Source organism: Colius striatus, chromosome 1 (genome assembly GCF_028858725.1).
Source record: "Colius striatus isolate bColStr4 chromosome 1, bColStr4.1.hap1, whole genome shotgun sequence".
Taxonomy (NCBI): Eukaryota; Metazoa; Chordata; class Aves; order Coliiformes; family Coliidae; genus Colius; species Colius striatus.
Window position 1 is genome coordinate 133,237,217 of NC_084759.1, and position 18,546 is coordinate 133,255,762.

At 44.0% G+C, this 18,546-nt stretch overlaps 1 protein-coding gene across 1 annotated transcript; it reads left to right on the forward strand.

The window, feature by feature from the left end:
• Positions 1 to 913: 913 nt before the first annotated feature.
• Positions 914 to 5,799, forward strand: LOC104561916 (C-type lectin domain family 4 member E). The gene is made up of 6 exons (XM_061988826.1): positions 914 to 1,075; positions 1,957 to 2,052; positions 3,069 to 3,161; positions 4,335 to 4,486; positions 4,696 to 4,826; positions 5,104 to 5,799. The coding sequence occupies exons 1-6, from the start codon at positions 1,036 to 1,038 to the stop codon at positions 5,261 to 5,263; spliced, it is 672 nt and encodes a 223-aa protein (XP_061844810.1). The 5' UTR covers positions 914 to 1,035; the 3' UTR covers positions 5,264 to 5,799.
• Positions 5,800 to 18,546: the final 12,747 nt, after the last annotated feature.

Sequence of the window (18,546 nt, forward strand, 5' to 3'; positions counted from 1 at the left end):
GCAGAGCAATTGGGTGGTTCCAGCGCATCTGGAGCCTGTTGTGCATGAACTCAGAGGATATTTTCTACATACAGTTTAGGCCTGTCCTCATTTGTAACCATTCTTGTGCCCTGCTGTTTTGTGCTATTGCATTAGCTATCCCATCCCTTCCTCAGTCCATCCATACTTGCCTCTTCACAAGGAGAAATTGGCTGATGGAACATGGAAGAGCAAAGGCTGGGTACTCATCCCAGTCCAGTCAGAGTACAATGAGATCCCGTAGGGATTCTTGAATCTTAGGGACATTTTATCCTGCAGGGATTTGAATAAAGTCACTGAGCAGTGCTAGAATCACCATGTATGTCTTTTGGTAGTCACAACAAAAACACCCTTCAGAATCTGTAATGCACAAGGATTCTGGCATTGTCTAGTGATTCCTTCTGACCTTAAGCTCCATGACAGGTCCATCCTTTTTTTTCCTCAGCAATTAATTAAAAACAGTCTTGGCAAGTTCTTTGTTGTGCTCTGGGTTACTTGGGCTCATATTGGAACTTGACCAGACTCAGTCACGGATAAGCTTTCCTGCCAGTTTTTTACTCCATTTTGCAGAGGTTGTGATGAGTGGGTTTAGTCCTTGAGTAAAAAATGCCAACAGTGTAGGCATCTTCACACACATACTCACCAGGAAAGGACAAACACCAAAGAGGTAAGGCCAGTTGCATACTCTGTGAAGCTGCTTGAATATGTGCCAAAGGGAGTGATTTGAGCTAGAATGATGCTACTCTTCATCTGTTTTCATTTCCCTCTGTGAGTTTCTGTGTTGCAACAAGTATCTTGTGAAATGTTCTGCTAGAGAAATTATGAAAATTCCCGCATCTCCATGTGCTGTCGGAAACACCCAGGGTATGGCTTTATCTGCACACAAGATTAGAGACTGTGAATGCCTCTCACCAATGTGGGAGTTGCCCTAGTGCAGACCCCTGTGCAGGAGGAAGGCTGTATTCATGGCCACATTGGTAACGTGGGCTTTTGGAGAGGAGTGATACTGTGGCAGAGATGATGAATCACCAAGAGAGAGTCAGTCATGGAACTGCAGGTAACCACAAAGCCTTCCTTTCTGTCCTCCTGTAGAAGAAGGAGGAGGTGGGGGAAAATACAGGTCTGGGACAAATAACGGGTATGGTACAGTGGCTGGTCTCAGACCAGGAGAAGAGGCTTAAGACAAGAGCAAAGCAGCAGATGAGGGAACTGGGTAGTGTCTGGGCTGGGAGAAGGACCTCTTTCCCAAGAGTCAGGGGGAATGAAAGTCAAGGCAGACTATGGTCTGCCAATCCCTTCAGTGTTTTTTTTTTTTTTTTCTATAAATTATGGGACTGAAGACTACTATCATTATTGAGATAAAGCTGTTTGCATCAACCTAAGCATAAGTCACTGCTCCCATCTCTGAAACTCTTGGGAGAGCCTTCCCTTGGTTCTCTGTCATGGAAACACCAAAGTGCCTGTTTTGTCCTGTGGAAACAATCATTCCTTTGAGTGTATGCTACTACATAAAAGGGCTTGGGGGATAGAGCCAAAATAAAGGTAGCTGAGAGAAAGAAGCTCTAAAGAGACGTGAAGAGGAGGGAGGTATGGAAAGAGCATTCAGTGAACAACAGGGCTAATGGAGGGCAACAAGGGAGATGTGTTGACAAGAAAGGACGTGTGACAGAACAAAGAAAGGAGTGCAGTTTGGGAAAAGTATGGGTAAGATTTGTAATAAAAAGTGAAATGTAAGAGCAGCTTCAGGTCAGTCCCTGTCGTGCTCTACTGTGTAGGTTTGACCAATTGCTAGAAAGAAGCAGCAGGACCTGGTTACAGCAGGATCTTGTTACAGCACTAGTGAGGCTCCTCATTTCTTGGAACAAGGGTACCAGTAGGTTCTTGGGACCAGTAGATTCTGGGCTGGGTGATTCCCCATTCTTGCCTTGTGTTTTTCAGGACCAGCAGAAGAGAGAAGTTGCTCCTGGCTGAAACCCTGGGTCTTCTTTATTTCTGTCCTTGTGATCAAAACTGTCTTCGTCACTGTTTGCCTCGGTGGGTTCCAGGGTCTTTTAACTCCTCTGGGTTGAAAGGAGCAGTTGACTGCCTTTTGCAGGCAGGAAAAAAGTCCTAGTCTTTCTGCCAGCAAACAAATGCCCTTCACCAAAACAGCCTATTCTGCTGCCCCTCTCCTGCCTTTGTCAGGGAGTGAGGTCCTTTCCACAGTTAAGATTTGATCCCTGGCAGGGTCTTCCCAATGCTCCTCTCCCATTTGCCAGTCCTGGAGGAAACCTCTCAGTTTCTTCCCTTCCACTAAGAGCTGAGAAGTGTCGTGTCAGAGGGCATCTGAGTAGATTGTCCAAAGGCTGGCTGTTGAATGTTGGTTCTCATGACGTGATGTTTCTCCCAGAGCTCCCTGTAACAATGCTGCAGCCAAGAAGCCAGTGTGATGTCCTTGTAAATACTGGTACCAGGATGCCGATATTTTATTAGAGTGGGGGTGAGTCCATCAAAATGCTCCAGCTGCATCCCACCCACACTGACTGGACCAAGCAAAAGGGAAATCCTTTGTATGTACTGTCCTGGAGTGTTATATTGCTCTGTGATGACTCTTCGTGTTTCTTCTTAACTCCCTTGGGTGAGGCTTCAACATTCAAAAGTTCTACCCCTTCTTGATAAAGATAAAAGTGGTGCTCCAAAGCTGCAATGCCCAGGAAAATTAAGAGGGAATGTATATTTCACCTTTATTATCTACTGACTTCTTTGACCCTTTCCTGACCTTATCCTCAAAAGATGTCTAAGCTGGTTTTGTCAACTGAGAAAATGAGATTATAAATGAGAAGAGGTGAGAGGAGCTCATGCAATTAATGCCAGCTGAAAGGACGGAGTGACCAGCCGTGGGAGAAACAGCCACTATTTCTCATCTCCTTGTTCAACACAGATTTCAGAGCTTGTTAATTTAACAGAGTCTCTGTGGGGAATGTAAAACAGAAAGTGGAGGATAGGACAGGTTGCTTATGAATGAGGAAAGAATGACAGTGGCAGTTTCCTTCTTTTTATTCTTCTACCAGTTGTTTTCCTTCATGGAAGCTATGGCCAGTACAAGATTCTGATCCAGAATGCTACAGAGTGGCACTGTGTCCTCAACATATCTGCAGGCAAAGGTGAGTGATGCTGAGAACTTTATAAGCATCAGAAAACAGAAAATAATCCAACAACAACTAAAGCATAACCATAAAACCCCAAAATATAACCAACAGAAAACCACACAGAGTGGTACAATGATGAAGAGTCCGACCAGCCCTTTAAGACCATCCACTCTCCACTCCTCCCCTCTTCCCAGGCTCAGAGCTCTGATCCCGATGTCTTTATCTCCTCCCCTCCTGAACGGCTCATGGGGGCAGGGAATGGCAGTTTCAGTCAGTCTATTCCTGATAGCTTCTGCCTTTGTCTCTCCTCAGGGCAAGTGGGCTCCACACCAGTCCTCCCTGCACCTCACACACCCGGCAGCTCTGCATGGGCAGTTCCAATGTCTGTTCATCCCAAAGGCTGCAGCTCATCTCTGCCTCTTGTGTGAGTCTGCTCTGTGGCATGCAGGCTCTCCAGCACGGCCTGCACCATGGCCGCCTCCCCACACAGTCTCTCACCCATCCGGGTGCACTCACCCAGAGCTGCTGGTGGCTCTCAGTCCTGCCATGGCCCTGCATGGGTTGCAGGGGTACAGCCTGCGTTCTCAGCATGGCTTGCAGAGGAGTCTCTGGTTGGGTGCTCCTCCTTCCTTCCTCCTTCTCTGACTGCGGTCTGTGTGGTTGCCTCCATCTTGTATCCCTCTTACACCTCCTCCCAAGCACTTCAAATTCCCGGCCTTAAATAGTAATGGCAAGAAGCACCAGATTGGCCCAGCTGGGCCAGAGATGGTTCTGAACCTAAGAGCCAGGGGAAAGTCCAAGAACTCTTTACCAGGTCTTCACTGCAACCCCCTCCCTCTCTTAAAAAGTGGCTCCTTGCTAAACCATGGCAACCATGACATTTTTAATGTTTTCTTAATCCATCCACTTTCTGGCTGTAAAGTAGATCTCTAGGGAAACTTGACTAGTGTAAGGAACTGCCTTTGGTGGCAGCAAGGCTGTCAGAGCAGTTTACTGTACACGTCTCTCAGCCTTCATGAGTTGAGAGCTAAACACTTCTCTAATGGAAATGTTCCCAGAGGAATGGGAGCCAACTACCAAACAGAGGTTGCATGGACATGGCAGAAGAGATAGAGACTAAGACCCGGAACCCTACGGAGATGAAGAACAGCACATCTTGTTAAAAATCAGAATGTCTTTTACCCCCAGAGGAGGTCTGGGCATGCTGCCCGAAGGGATGGAGACGCTTTCAAGAAAAGTGCTATTATCTGTCCACTGATAAGATGCCCTGGGCTGAGAGTGAGCAGAACTGCAGCGGGATGGGCTCCCACCTGGTGGTGATCAACAGTGATGACGAGCAGGTACATGCAGGGCTGGAGAGGGGCACAGCAGCCAGGACATGGTGCCAGGCCCTTAAGGGGACTCGGAGCCCCCTTTGTCCTATGAGGGAGAGGGATGTCCTTCCTGCATTCCTTCAGCATGGCTCCCTCTGCCACCAGCCCCAGCCCATGGGGACTCCTGCTGCCTCCCTCTGCTTGGTCCTGCACCTCATAAACTGTGTTCTTTCCAGGAGTTCCTCTTCAACTGGGCAAAAGAAGTACCTACTAAGGCCTATGAAACAAAATACTACATAGGTTTAACTGCTTATGTAAATGGGCAATGGCAGTGGGTGGATCAGACACCATACAAGAAGGCAGCCATGTGAGTATCACAGGGGAGTGAAGAAGGTCCCATAATTCACACCTCTCAGTCCAAGTGATCAATACACTGTGTAAGGCAGGTACATGTCAGAGGAGGATTTCTGTCTCCACTGTCCTGTAGGTCAGTGAAAAACTTGACTGGTTTTCTAGTCTAAACTATGACTCCTGATATCTGTTACAGTAAACCTCCCCTTTCTCTTCCACAACTGTTTGAGATGACTTCAGCCCCACTGTCACATGTGCCAATGCATTCCCAATAGAAGATCTTTCCTTTACAGGTTCTGGAAGCCAGGGGAACCCAATTTACTCTTTGCAGAAAAATGTGCTGCAATTCACGTCAAGGGAAACAGAGATTCCAATACTTACAGTAACTGGAATAATGTTCTTTGCTTCACAAATTGCTATCGGATTTGTGAACTGACAGTCAAATTTGTCTGAAGAAGGAAATACCAGTTTGGATGAAGGATCTGAAAAAGTATCCTTGAGAAAGGGCAGCTCATGAAACAACTAATTGAAAGCTGGCCAGAGCTCAAACAAATGGTTTATTTTTGTGATGTAGGATGAGAAAGCCTGCCACAGAATCATGTCTCTGAAAGACCTGAGTTCCCAGCCTGTGCCCTTGCATCTCTTTCCAAGCTAGACATCAGTCCTGAATGAAATTGCTCAGGCTGATGTCAAGTACTCTCTGTGCTTCTTTTCATTTTTCTCCTTCACAAGATGGATTCCCTGATCCTCCAGTACTCTTCTTGTCTCCTTGTCCAGTTGGTATCTCAATGATGCAGTAAATACTCTCTCTCCATCATGAAAGGAGTCCCAGCCCTCTGCCATCCCAGCCTTCCTGCATGGAGGTTTTTAACATTTCAGTGTGTTTCACATCTGCAGGTAAAAGTGTTACTGTGAGTGTGCTGGACTGTCCAGGAGAAGGAACAACCTGGTGTTCATCTGCAGAGCATGTGAGAAAAGCTCTGAACACTTTTGGAGAATCATGTGTGAGAGAAGCAACAGAGCAGACTGTGTAGTTGTCAATACCAGTAACAGTTTGCCAAGCATGTAGCAGAAAGGAGATGGATTTTGGGGATCCTGCTGAGACATGTGGCAGGATTAAGCATGATAATGAAGGGGAGAGAAAGCAGGCAAATAGCACATGAAGGGCAAAGCCAGAGTCTCCCCAGGAGGGATTTCTAGTGTGAGAAAATGGTAGAAGACCCCAGTTAGTGCAAATCAGACACACAGAAGTCTTAAGCAAGTGCTCTGCTTCCCTCAGATTCATCAAACATCTGTCTATATATGCCTACCCTTTCATCAATGATATTCATACTCTGTAAGAACTGGGAGTTTCAGTTTGGGACTAAACTTACATTGCAAAAAATAAATTCTGAGTGATTTTTTTTTAATTCATCAAAAATCTGCGTATAAATTTGTGTCATTTCCATCTGAAGCAATGTACTTGACAGGTTTCTGGCTTAGCCATTGTACCAAAAGCTTGGCTGTTGCAAGGTCTTGGCTTTCTATTTTCTAAAGTGGCTCCAATATGACAGCAAACAAAAACATTGCAATGGACTTCTCTATTTCCCTCAACTCTGCAGCAGGGTTTTGTGGAAGAAAAAGGGGCACACAGAGAGTGACCAACATTTTACAAGAGGCTTTAGAGGCAGCTGCAGTTCTGGTTTCTGGGATGTGATGTGGGACAGGGCAAAACTCACACCAGAAGACTGGTTTGCAAGCAAATATAACTTGCTAGGAACAGTATCTATGCCCCAAATTTTCTGAGCAAGAGTTTTTGACATTTTTCTGAGCAAAGCTAATGCCCTGGACTAGTTCTCCCCAACAGCAGCACTCAGTGTTTAGGCATGGATGGACTCTGTACTCCTTAAGTGTCTATGCAGCTATAGAATAATGCAAAAGCCTTCCTCTTGATGTATTCAATACAGATTTATCTGAAAGAGATAACCTTCTCCAACAAATGAGAAACAGGTATTATGTCTCAAGTCTGTCTTGGTTCAGGAGGCAGCAGGTGTCATAGCAAGAGGCAAAGGTAAAGATATACAGCCTGATATAGCACTTTTCCCCTGCACGTTGAATCAGGAGGCTGAGTGGAAAAGACAAAATGTTTACTGGATAAGCATACTGCATTTGCAGTCCTCGTTTTCAGGTGGACATCCCAGCTACATCCCAACTGTCTGTCAGGACAAGACCACTCACCACTCCCTGGCACATTAGCTTTTCCTTTGGAAAGGAACTCAGGTCTGAGGGTAGGGAAGGAGCCACAGTGACATTCACTTCTGAGGACACATACACTGAAGACGTGGTCTGACTGTAGCAAAAAAAAAAAAAAAACCTGTCATGGTTCAAACTTAAGCTAGCTTCTGGTTTTCCTCAAGAAACCCTGTGACATCCAGTCATTGAAATGCTGTCTTCACCATGAAAAACATCGGAACACCCCTATTGGAGGGACAGCCTGGGAATACATCTCATTTCTCTGCATATTGCTATCCTTGTGGGAGAGGTGCTGGTGTGTCATGCTGGTTTTGTCCCTCATGCTCAGAGGTAGCTCAGGAAGAATGGGAGGTTGGTTTCCTTTCTGCTACTGCCAAGCACTATGTCCATTGATGACATCATCCTTCTCCCTTGTCTTGACACCAAAACCTCTGAGAATTCACAGTAGTCAGTACTGACAGTTGGGCAGTGGATGTGTAAAGCAGTCAGTGTTCACAATTCTGGTCAGAAATGTTTACATCTCTAAAAATCTCTGCATGCTGCTCTCTTCACGTTTAGTTCTGAAAGCTGATTCTTCTTACTTGTCTCTAATAAACAACGGTCTTTGCCAAGCCAAGTGAAGAAATAAAGTGAAATGTATGCATTTTTCAAGACAGCCACTGTCTTTTTTTAAAGGATTTTTCTGTAAAAATACCCTCCAAAGGTCTCTGATCACTTTTAAAGCAAAGCAGAGATTTCCCTCCTATTCTTGCTTTTTCTTTTATCTCACCTTAAATTCTTCCATGTTCCCTAACAACATTTGCTCTCCTTTTCTTTATGTTTCTTTGCACTTCTGCTGTCTCTCATACTGTTTTCTCCTATATTCCTTGGGTTTTTTTTTCTTTTTAATTTGGTTTCCTTTTACTTTTTTTTTTCAACACCACAGACGAGGAACGTACAATGTTGTTTGGGGAAATAAAAGAGAGAAATAGCATTTAAAGAAGCTCTGACACTGGAAGTACATCTGTTCTGTCTTTTAAAAGTTTATAAGAAAAGAGGAAAGAGAAGAGTACTTAATATGTGAAGTTTGCTATTCCTAGATACACTCATAATGAGATGTGACACTTAACCTAAACCTTTAATCTGCAGTGATTTCTTTTGATGGTACATGGGACATAACCTTTTTTCCTTTTCTCCAATCCACTACTGTGGGTAGGTCCTCACAGAACCAGTTACTAGATATACCCTTAGTAGGTCAGAAGGCAGTTCTTGCCCCAAAGAGCTTACAGTCTAAATGTGACAGAAAAAGTAAAGATGAAAAATAACAGACAATTGAAGTGAAACTGCTGTTTCTGACCTGTAAGTTGGACACAGGTATAAAGAAACCTCTCCTGTGGAAGGGCTTGTGTTAGGTAGGATAAGATTCTTACTGCACTGGAGTTGCTTCACCAGGAATCACTATTTGTACCATGCTGCAGTATGACATTGAAAGTAACCATCACTATTCCTGAGCCACTGACATCTTCTCAGCAAGTCACAGATCAGGGAATAGGATCTCCACACAATGGGAAGCAGAGCCCAGCAGGGTGTCTGTCTGAACTGAAACTCGCTTTGCATGAGTTTGTTTTCGTGGACATCCTTGCTGTGTCCCTTTTTTTGGTGGCTTGAATTGAATAGTGAGTTAATTTGGTACCTCCATTGGCTGCAAAATCCTCCTTGTACAGCTTACTTGTGTGAGGCTGGCCATGTTTGCTGTACAACTCTGTTACAAGAGTAAGTCTGGAACACAGAACCTTTAGAGACTGGGAAAGAGGAAGAAAAATACTGGAGTACTGCATTTATCATAGACATTTCCATGAGCAAAAACCCATTTAGGAGATATATTGATTCACTGCATCATCTGATCAGCTGGGGAAAGAAACAGCCAGCTGCTGGGAAAGGTTCTCCTTGACTGGCCAGCCCTAGGGCTTAAAGAAAGGAGTCAGATTCCTCTTCACTACACACGAAAAGGTCTCTGCCATAGATTCATTTCTGAGTCATTATCAACTATAATCTCAAACATATTTTAGTATTCAGAAAAGATTTCAATGAAGGCTTCCCGTCCAAATGCCTCCTGCAGCTATGAATCATAATAGAAACAATACAAAATACATGGATGGATGTTTAGAATTACAGAATCTTTACAAAATATTTACTCAATTCAGTTACTGAACATTTTATAAGGTATTTTTCTTTAATAAGTGTAGCTACCCAACATGTTCTAAATGCCTACTGAAGAATCAGAGTAGCTCTTTGACACCATCAGACTATTCAACAATATTAATGCAAACCCAAAACTCAAGTATCTATATAAGTGCTTTTCAACATGAAGGGCACTTCTGTGCTTAGCAGCTTGATTTTTGGTTTGTTTGTTTGTTTCTGTTTTTTTTACAGTTGTTACATTGTTCGAAACATGAGTGATATCAACAAATATCAACAGAGCTCTGCATACTTGTAAGTATGTATAATAATTACCAATGATCAGAAATCATTTCTGGCAATGCCCAAAGGCTGTGGTTTACCACTGCATCCCAAAAATGGTACATTCCACAGATCAATGACCTTTACACCATGCTAAGATCACAAATGACTTAAAACAAGTACATTTTTGAGGACTGCTTCAAACACTTTTCCCTGCAGCCCTGGATCTCCTGCTGAAGCGAGCTCCTCAGAGACAGACAAGGACTGACTGACTGACTAGCAGTTGTGCAGGTCTGCCCTGCTTGCCTCACTCAGGTATTGTAGGATGGCCTCCAGCTAGGCTACTGCAGCTGCCTCCTGGCTCCCTGTTCCTTGGAAAGTAGCTGGTCTCTGCTGTGCCCTTACAATGTCTATGGTACCAAAGACAAAATGTGAACTGGTATTTTTTTATTCTGTTTGTGAAGGCAGGTTCTTGTCAGTGTTTTTAGTAAAGCAGCTGTATACTACTGAAGAATATTCTACAGTTCACCTCAGCTTGAAATAGACTTCCTGGTGACAGCTACAGTTAGTAGTTCACTGCATTTGTGATCATTTCGTTTTGCTTTCTTATGCTGTTTGTAAAATCTTTTTTTTCAGACAAGGCAAGGATCTAACATACTCCTTAATATCTCCTGTGAGCTTCTCAATATTGCTGACTACCATATCCATTTTTAAAAATCATATTCCAGCAGCTTTTCATAGAAATTTACTGTCTTTAGTTCTTTTTCTTTCAGTGACAATTCAGTAGGCTCAATGGATCCTTCACTGGTTTCTTACAGCTCCAGAACAGTGCAGGGAGGGTACAGAGCCATTCACATATCTGGAATGGCACTACTCTCTATTTATTTCAGCAAGTGTGATAGAAACTGGAAGAGTTTTACATACTGGGTTCTGCCAGTGTGGCCTCTGGTGAACATAGCTCTCCATCACATTATGAGTATGTGCAGAGAGGGCTGCACATGAAGAGGAGCCACATAAATCAGTAATCCAGAAGTCCTTGTTTATAAGTGCAGCTTCACCCAGAGAACAGCAAGTGTTTCTTGAGGTATGTCCTCAGTTGCTGCAAACTCATTCAAAAAATCTGATTCACAGCACTTGTGAGTTGTCTGCATTCTCTACAGGTCAAGGGAAGGGAGAGCTAGTGGCTTAAAGTTACTTCTATCTGTAGACATTTGGAAGTCAGTTCTTCCCGTGCATCAGTAAAAATTACTGCAGAACAGCTACTTGTATCAGCAAAAAATACTGATTGGCCTGGGTCATACAGATGCCATGATTTGCTTACTAGGCTTACAGAGACAATACCGTACAAAACAAAGCAGCTTCTACTATCTACTCTCTGGCATGCACTGCCAGATGAACTGCTTGCTCATCCTTTATACCTCTACAAAACTGTTCATGACAATTACTTTACCTTTGCATCCCGAGTCTGAATTTTCAAAAAGAGTTGTCAGTAATGGTGATAACAAATGAGAAAAGTATAATACTCCCATGTTCCTTGTTAAGCTTGAGGGGCTAGCAGTTACAAAAATTAGCAACTGATATGGAGTCTAAATGCAGTCGTTGCAGAGTCACTGACAGAGTACAACTTCATTGTTAAATTCAGACCCATATGTGGCCATATGCAATGATAGGTTACTTTGATAAAATCCTTCTTATGTGAATGTATGCATGGAGAAGCATATACAGCACAGAAGCCTAGCACCTATACGTCATGGAATCATGAAATGGTTTGGGTTGGAAGGGACCTTCAACAGTCTTCTACTCTAACTCCTTGGCAACAAGCAAGGACATCTACAGCTAGATCAGGTTGTTCAAAGCCCTGTCCAAGGTGACCTGGAATGTTTCTAGGAATGGGGTATCTATCACCTCTCTGGGCAACCTCTTCCACTGTTTCAACACTCTCATGTTAAAAAAAAATATAAAATCTTTCTTATATCTAGACTAAATCTACCCTCCTTTACTTTAAAACCACTATCACTACAAGCCCTACTAAAAATTCTTTCCTCATGTTTCTTATAAGTCCCCTTTAAGTATTGAAAGGGAGACAATTATTAATTTTAGTTATATTTCACTAGTGATTATAATTAACTGGTTATTAATAACTGAAGTGCAAGTTGTTTACACTCATGACAGCCTTTCTTGAATTAGTCTGACTTGACTGACAGCAGCTACACTAGCTGAGTTGTGCTGCTAGAGTGGTGGCCTCGGCAGCTGATAAACTTACCAATTCAAATGGTAGAAAGTAGAGCTGAAAGCACACGCCAATCCTACTTAGAAAAGTGCAATACTTGAACAAAGAGTAATTGCAAATAATGGTGAGATTTGGTCTTTAGTAATCATAGAATTATAGAATCATAGAATGGTGGGGGTTGGAAGTGACCTCGAGAGATCATCTAGTACAACATCCCCTGCCAAAGGAGATCCACCTAGATCAAATCGCACACGAACATGTCCAGACAGGTTTTGAAAGACCTCCAAGGAAGGAGACTCCACAACCTCCCTGGGCAAGATTGTGCCAGGGCTCCCTCACCCTCACAGGAAAATAGTTTTTCCTTATGTTTAAATGGAACTTCTTGTCTTCCAGCTTCATCCCATTACCACTCATCCTGTTGCAAGATACAACAGAAAAAAAGGGATATCCCAACCTCCTGACATCCACCATTTATATACTGGTAAATATTAAGGAGATCCCCCCTCAGTCTCCTACAGACTAAACAGCCCCAGTTCCTGCAGCCTTTCCTCATAAGGAAGATGCTCCAGTCCCCTGATCATCTTGGTGGCCCTGCGCTGGACTCTCTCCAGCACATCCCTGTCCCTCTTGTGCTGAGGAGCCCAGAACTGGACACAGGACTCCAGATGAGGCCTCACCAAGGCAGAGTAGAAGGGGAGTAGAACCTCCCTTGAACTGCTGGCTACACTCTTCTTGATGCACCCCAGGATGTCATTGGCCTTCATGGCCACGAGGGCACATTGCTGGCTCATGGTTAGTTTATTGTCAATCAGCCCTCCCAGGTCTCTCTCTGCAGAGCTGCTCTCCAGCAGGTCAATCCCCAGCCTGAACTGGCACTTGTCCTTGTTGAACCTCATGAGGTTCCTCTCTGCCCAACTCTCAAGCTGCTTGAGATCCGGCTGAATGGCAGCACAGCCTTCTGGTGAATCAGCCAGTCCTCCCAGTTTAGTGTCATCAGGGAACTTGCTGAGGGTACACATCACAGACAAAGACAAAATGTTCTAGTTATTATACTTGCCATGAGATATCTGGACATCTGCTACCATCCTCCACAGCCTTGGAACAGTTGCTGGGATGACTGCCAGTCTGGCTATTGAATTCATCATTTTATTCCAGAAGAGCAGACTCTCTGGGTTGTGCATGCCATTGTATAGCTGCTGTCAGACTGTGTTGCACTCACTGAAAGCTGTACAGACATAAAGAAACATACTTGTTACACAGAATAAAGATTTATCATTAGTCTCATTAGTGCCTTGACAGGGTAATTACAATACAATATTCATACAAAAATATCAATCCAGTTAAAATCATACTAACATACATAACACAAATTACTTAAGTATCCCAATAATGATACAGTTAAAACTGATATACATGAGCTCTCCAGTATCTAACAATTTCCTCACTGTTGAGTCCTGATGTTCAGAAATGGTTTGCAGTGTGCCATCAATATCTGTTCTTTTGGTGTCAGTTCTTTGCTGGCAGGAATTCAGTAAAGGAAGAGAGAGGGGGTTTCTTCTTCCTCGATCTTAGGTCCTCTTGAAGTTATTTTTATATTTCTTAAACAATTTGTCTCTTACTGGCCCATGGATTATGTACACAATGACTACTTAGTAATGTTAGACCTCAACCATATCGGAAAAATATGTAGTCAATGTTAAGCTCTAGGAAACAGCTCTCCAGACTCTTTCCTGGCACATATAAATTTCTGAAGTTACACCTAAAAGAGACCTGTGGCCACTCAAGACAGTTACTGGTGAGTCTTGAGCTGTTAAATTAGTACAAGGTCTGTGGCTGACCTCTAGCAATAACAACAATGCATTTACTCTGCATCAGAAAAGATCAAACCACTTCCAGAACATTATGTATGGAGTACTGAAGAATTAGACAGACTCACTGTTTTACAAGGCTGTATGTTTAGGGACATGTTGTCTTGGCATAAGCAGTGTGGTCTTGTTGCCTCCCCACCTAACTGCCTCACCATTAGGATTGGTAACTGTCCATTCATGACCAGCATATCTCCTCTGGGGCTACACAGGTGTAGCAGGTTTCACATAACTCCATCTATCCAGACAGTGAAACTAACAAGCAGGGTAAAGCTGTGCTAACAGAATTTTTTAAAATCTGATCCTGCACTGGATGCCATCTTTAGTAAGGACTTTGTCAGAGTCTCCCACAGCATCCTCCTGGAGAAACTGGCTGCCCATGGTTTGGATGGCTGGGCCCAGATAGTGGTGGTGAATGAAGTTAAATCCAGTTGGTGGCCAGTCAGCAGTGGTGTTCCCCAGGACTTGGTGTTGGAGCCCGTTTTGTTTAGCATCTTTATCAATGATCTGGATGAGGGGATTGAGTGCACCCTCAGTAAGTTTGCTGATGACACCAAGCCGGGCAGTTGTGTAGATATGCTTGAAGGTAGGAAGGCTCTTCAGAGGGACTGAAGTGATAGGCCAAAGCCAATTGTATGAGGTTCAACAAGGTCAAGTGCACCTGGGCCACAACAGCTCCCAGAAGTGCTACAGGTCTAGGACAGAGTGGCTGGAAAGCTATCCAGCAGAAAAGGACCTGGGGTTGTAATTGACAGCCAGCTGAATATGAGCCAGTAGTGTGCCCAGGTGGCCAAGAAAGCCAATGGCATCCTGGCTTGTATCAGAAATAGTGTAGCCAGCAGGACCAAGAAAGTGACTGTCTCCATGTATTTGGCACTGGTGAGGCTGCACCTCAAGTACTGTGTTTAGTTCTGTGCCTCTCACTACCAGGAAAGACAATGAGGTGCTGCAGTATATCCAGACATGGGCAGCAAAGCTGGTGATGGCTGAGTGGCTGAGGGAACTGGGCAAATTTAGCTATTTTCAGCTGAACCAAAAGGCCTTAATGGCACCAAAGGACAATTTCACCTGGAGCTTTCACCCAGTCTCCTGCCCAGAGTCTCAGGGGCTCTATTTTGGCTCAGCCTGAGCCTCCACATGTTGCTGACGTGTCTGTCTCTAGAACTGTCTCTGGCCCTGCCTCTTGGTTGGCTCTCCGAAACTTCTTGTGGATATCCTTTCTGCAGGACGGGCCTTGCATGCATACACTACAGCTTGTCTCCAGTCCTGCCTCTGACCACTCTGCTTTTTGCTCCTGATTGGACTGCCTGATGGACCCTGGCTGATTGCCTGCCTTGCCTGAGATAGTTGAAGGACTCTGCCACCAGCATCCTGCTCTGCTTGCAGTATTCAGAGCCCATGAACCAGGCTGTGCCTGGTCCACGAGGGCACTGCCTGTGCTGCTGTCACCCTCAGCTCCAAGCTTGCTTGCTGTTCCCTCCCTCACACCACAAAGCCAACACCTTACATTACCATGGAGCCCTCCTCAGCACACAACTCTGGGGCACACAACAAAGGGCAGGTGGTTCATTCAAGGGACAAGTCTAGGCCCTACTCTCAGAAAACAGTGATTTTCATCTTGATCTAGCTGTGGCTAAATAATTTATCTTTTAAATATCTTTTATTCACTTAAGTAGACCTTTAAGTAGAAAGGTATAATTTGTTTCTGTGTGTCCCTTGCAGTACCCTGATGGTCTAAAAAGAATAATTATAGAAAAATGTCTATCAAATCCTAGTCTGAACCTCTTTGATGAGGTACATGTCTTTGCTTTCTAGACTAGTCAGTTAGCTGGCTTCAGTGAACACTGACATACCTGTTACTGTTTATTTTTAAGGTCAAAGTTTTGGTTTTTTTTTTTTTTTTTTACTTTCTATGCACATCTGAGGCTCCACATGAACTGCCAAACCAAAGATAATACGAATCATGTCAAACCAGATCTGTTAATTCCTCACTGAGATCATGCAGTCAAGGTTTTTTCCTTTCCACTGTTTGCTATACTGTTGAGCCTACAAAGCAGGAACAGGCAAAACCAGGCCACTGAAGGCAGCACAGCTTTACACCTGTCCTTATTTCATCTGGGATAAGGTTAATTTTCTTCTTAATAGCTGGTACAGGACTGTATTTTGGATTTAGTGTAAGAATCATGTCGATAACACAGGAAAGTTTCAGTTGTTGCTAAGTGGCAATTATCCTAAGTGAAGGATTTTTCCATTTCCCATGCTCTGCCAGCAAGGAGATGCACAAGAAGCTGGGAGGGAGTGTGGCCAGGAGAGCTGGCCCAGAATGGCCAAGGCAATACTCTGTACCACCAAATGTCATGCACAGTATATTAACTGCTGGGAATCGGTGTGAAGAGGTTGATCGCTGCTTGGGAATAGTCTGGGCATCAGTCAGTGCATGATGAGCAATTGCATGGTGCAGCACTTGTCTTTCCTTGGGTTTTGTTTCTGGTTTTGTTATATTCCTTATCATTACTACTCCTATTATTGTTATTTTTTTATTTTATTTAATCTGTACTTATCTCTTATCTTGGGGTTTTTTTCTGATTCTCCTCCCCGTCCCACTGGGAGGGAGAAGGAGTGAGCGAGCAGCTGTGAGGTGCCTAGTTGCTGGCTGTGGTTAAACCATGACACATTCACATGCATTTTAGTGCATGCTGGATGAGAAAGGTCCCACCTCAGTGGCATAAATGGACTTGGAATAAGCAGTGTCTTTGGCACTGCAGTTAGACAAGCTATCCAGAATAGGAGGATTAGAGAAAAAGGACAAAGTAGAGACCACAAACATCAGGGAAGTTGTGGAGTCTCCTTCTCTAGAGGTCTTCAAAACCCACCTAGACGCATTCCTGTGTGACCTGATCTAGGTGAACCTTCTTCTGCAGGGGAGTTGGACTAGATGATCTCTAAAGATCCCTTCTAACCCCTACCATTCTATGATTCTATGATCAGAGATAGCTTGCTATGGAGACTCTTACCTCCCTCTCCACCCCAGTGCTGCCTGTCAGAGAAGTGCACTCCTGGTCACATGCACCAACTAAGCCTGACAGGGTGCAACACGGTACCCACACACCACGTGGCCATCTCTGGAGTTGGATTTCCAGACATAGCCATGTGTGTCAGTTGGGAGAAATCAGTAGGAGGATGCTTTAGTTGAAATTTGCCCTGACATGCCAAATCATCTGTTACAGTTTAAGCCACTTGTCACCAAGTCTTTTATAATATATAGATGGCATTGGCCTACGCTACAGGAGTCAAGCATTTCCTTACAGACTACAGAAGTTTGGTAGGTGCCTGACTTACCCATGTCCCCTTCCACAGCCCAATGAGAGCCATGTCCTTCCCCTCTGAAGCTGCCACTATTTGATACATCCTTGAACATCTCATTCTAGGACATCTCAAAGCATAGCTAAAAATATACATCTCCATCACAGAGGTTTTCCCTCTGTTCTACAATATAAACAGAAATGAATTTTTTCTTCTGTACATCTGTTCCTCCACCGAGCAATTTAGTCTGTGGAGCTCATGACGTTGTTACTTTTTTCTGAGGTACTGTAGAAATTTCAGAGATCTGTTTCAGAAACAGATTTGTTGGGTGTACAGAAAAATGCTTCTTTACAAGATATCTTAAGATTAATCCATTGGATACACTTATGTTTTTGTGAGATTACTTCCTCTGTTTCACAGCCACATAAGAATGTTTATTTCAGTCTATGCACCATTCAAATACAATATTTAATCCCACACTGGTCATAGGATTTCTTTCACACTGGTCTAATCCTTGGAGTTAGGACCTGGATCACAGTTTAGATGTTGTACATCCCACACATATCTTTCACATTGTGCAGAAGCAGCAGTAGTGTTTGTTTGATTCTATATCTGGCATTGTATTTTCCCACTTAATAAATGGCAGTAGGCCATGCATCCCAGCTCTGTAGGTTTCAGGTACATTTTTCAACCTATTACCATGAGCTGGACCACGTTCAATTTTCCCTGGGTTTATTCATGGCAAATTTGGTGAGCCTAACCAATACCAAATGCTGTGCACCTGCAAGTCCTGTTGATGATATCCAACATAACTGTTATACATCTTGGTCATCCTGTTTATCTTTGGGCCTTCCATTGCCTACGAATCACCTCAATCACAGGTCACAGAATCTTAAGGGTTGGAAGGGACCTCTAATCTAGTCTAACCCCACCTTCCAGAGCAGGACCTCCTAGAGTAGGTCACATAAGAACTCATCCAGGTAGGCTTTGAATGACTTCAGAGATGGAGACTCAATTACACACTTGGGCAGCCTGTTCCAGTGATCTGTAACCCTCACAGTTATGTTACTCCTTATGTTTCTTTGGAATCTTTTATGCTCCAGCTTGTACCCATTGCCCCTTGTCCTGTTATTGGACATCACTGAGAAGAGCATGGCTCCATCCTCCTGACACCTGCCCTATGCATATTTACAAACCTTAATGAGGTCACCCCTCAGTCTCCTCTTCTCCAAGCTAAAGAGCCCCAGCTCCCTCAGCCTTTCATCATAAAGGACATCAATGCTCCACTCCCCTGCAGGTGGCCCTGCACTGAACTGTCTCCAGCAGCTCCCTGTCCTTCTTGAATTGAGGGGCCCAGAACTGGACACAATATTCCAGATGCGGTCTCACGAGGGCAGAATAGAGAGGTAGGCAATTTCAGCCTAAAAACAATGCTCTGATCTGGTATGATGATTACAGGGTAAGTAAGGCAGCTCCCTCAGAATAGCTCAAACATCTGCAGTCCCCTGCAGCCATTCTGTGATGAACTCTTGTCAGTGATGAACTCTTGTTAGCATGCATGTTTCTGTCTCACCCTGCACAAGCTTTAGCCAAGCAAATACTTGCAACTGTTAACCCGTACAGAGCTCTGTGCTATGGCAACTACTCATAAGCAGCCTCCAACTCAT

Excerpts from the sequence above, each read along its gene's own strand:
- LOC104561916 (XM_061988826.1), top strand. The coding sequence starts at position 1,036 with ATGATGAATCACCAAGAGAGAGTCAGTCATGGAACTGCAG. Across the intron at positions 2,053-3,068 it reads CTTCGTCACTGTTTGCCTCG|TTGTTTTCCTTCATGGAAGC; the intron begins GTGGGTTCCAGG and ends TTCTTCTACCAG. Across the intron at positions 4,487-4,695 it reads TCAACAGTGATGACGAGCAG|GAGTTCCTCTTCAACTGGGC; the intron begins GTACATGCAGGG and ends TGTTCTTTCCAG.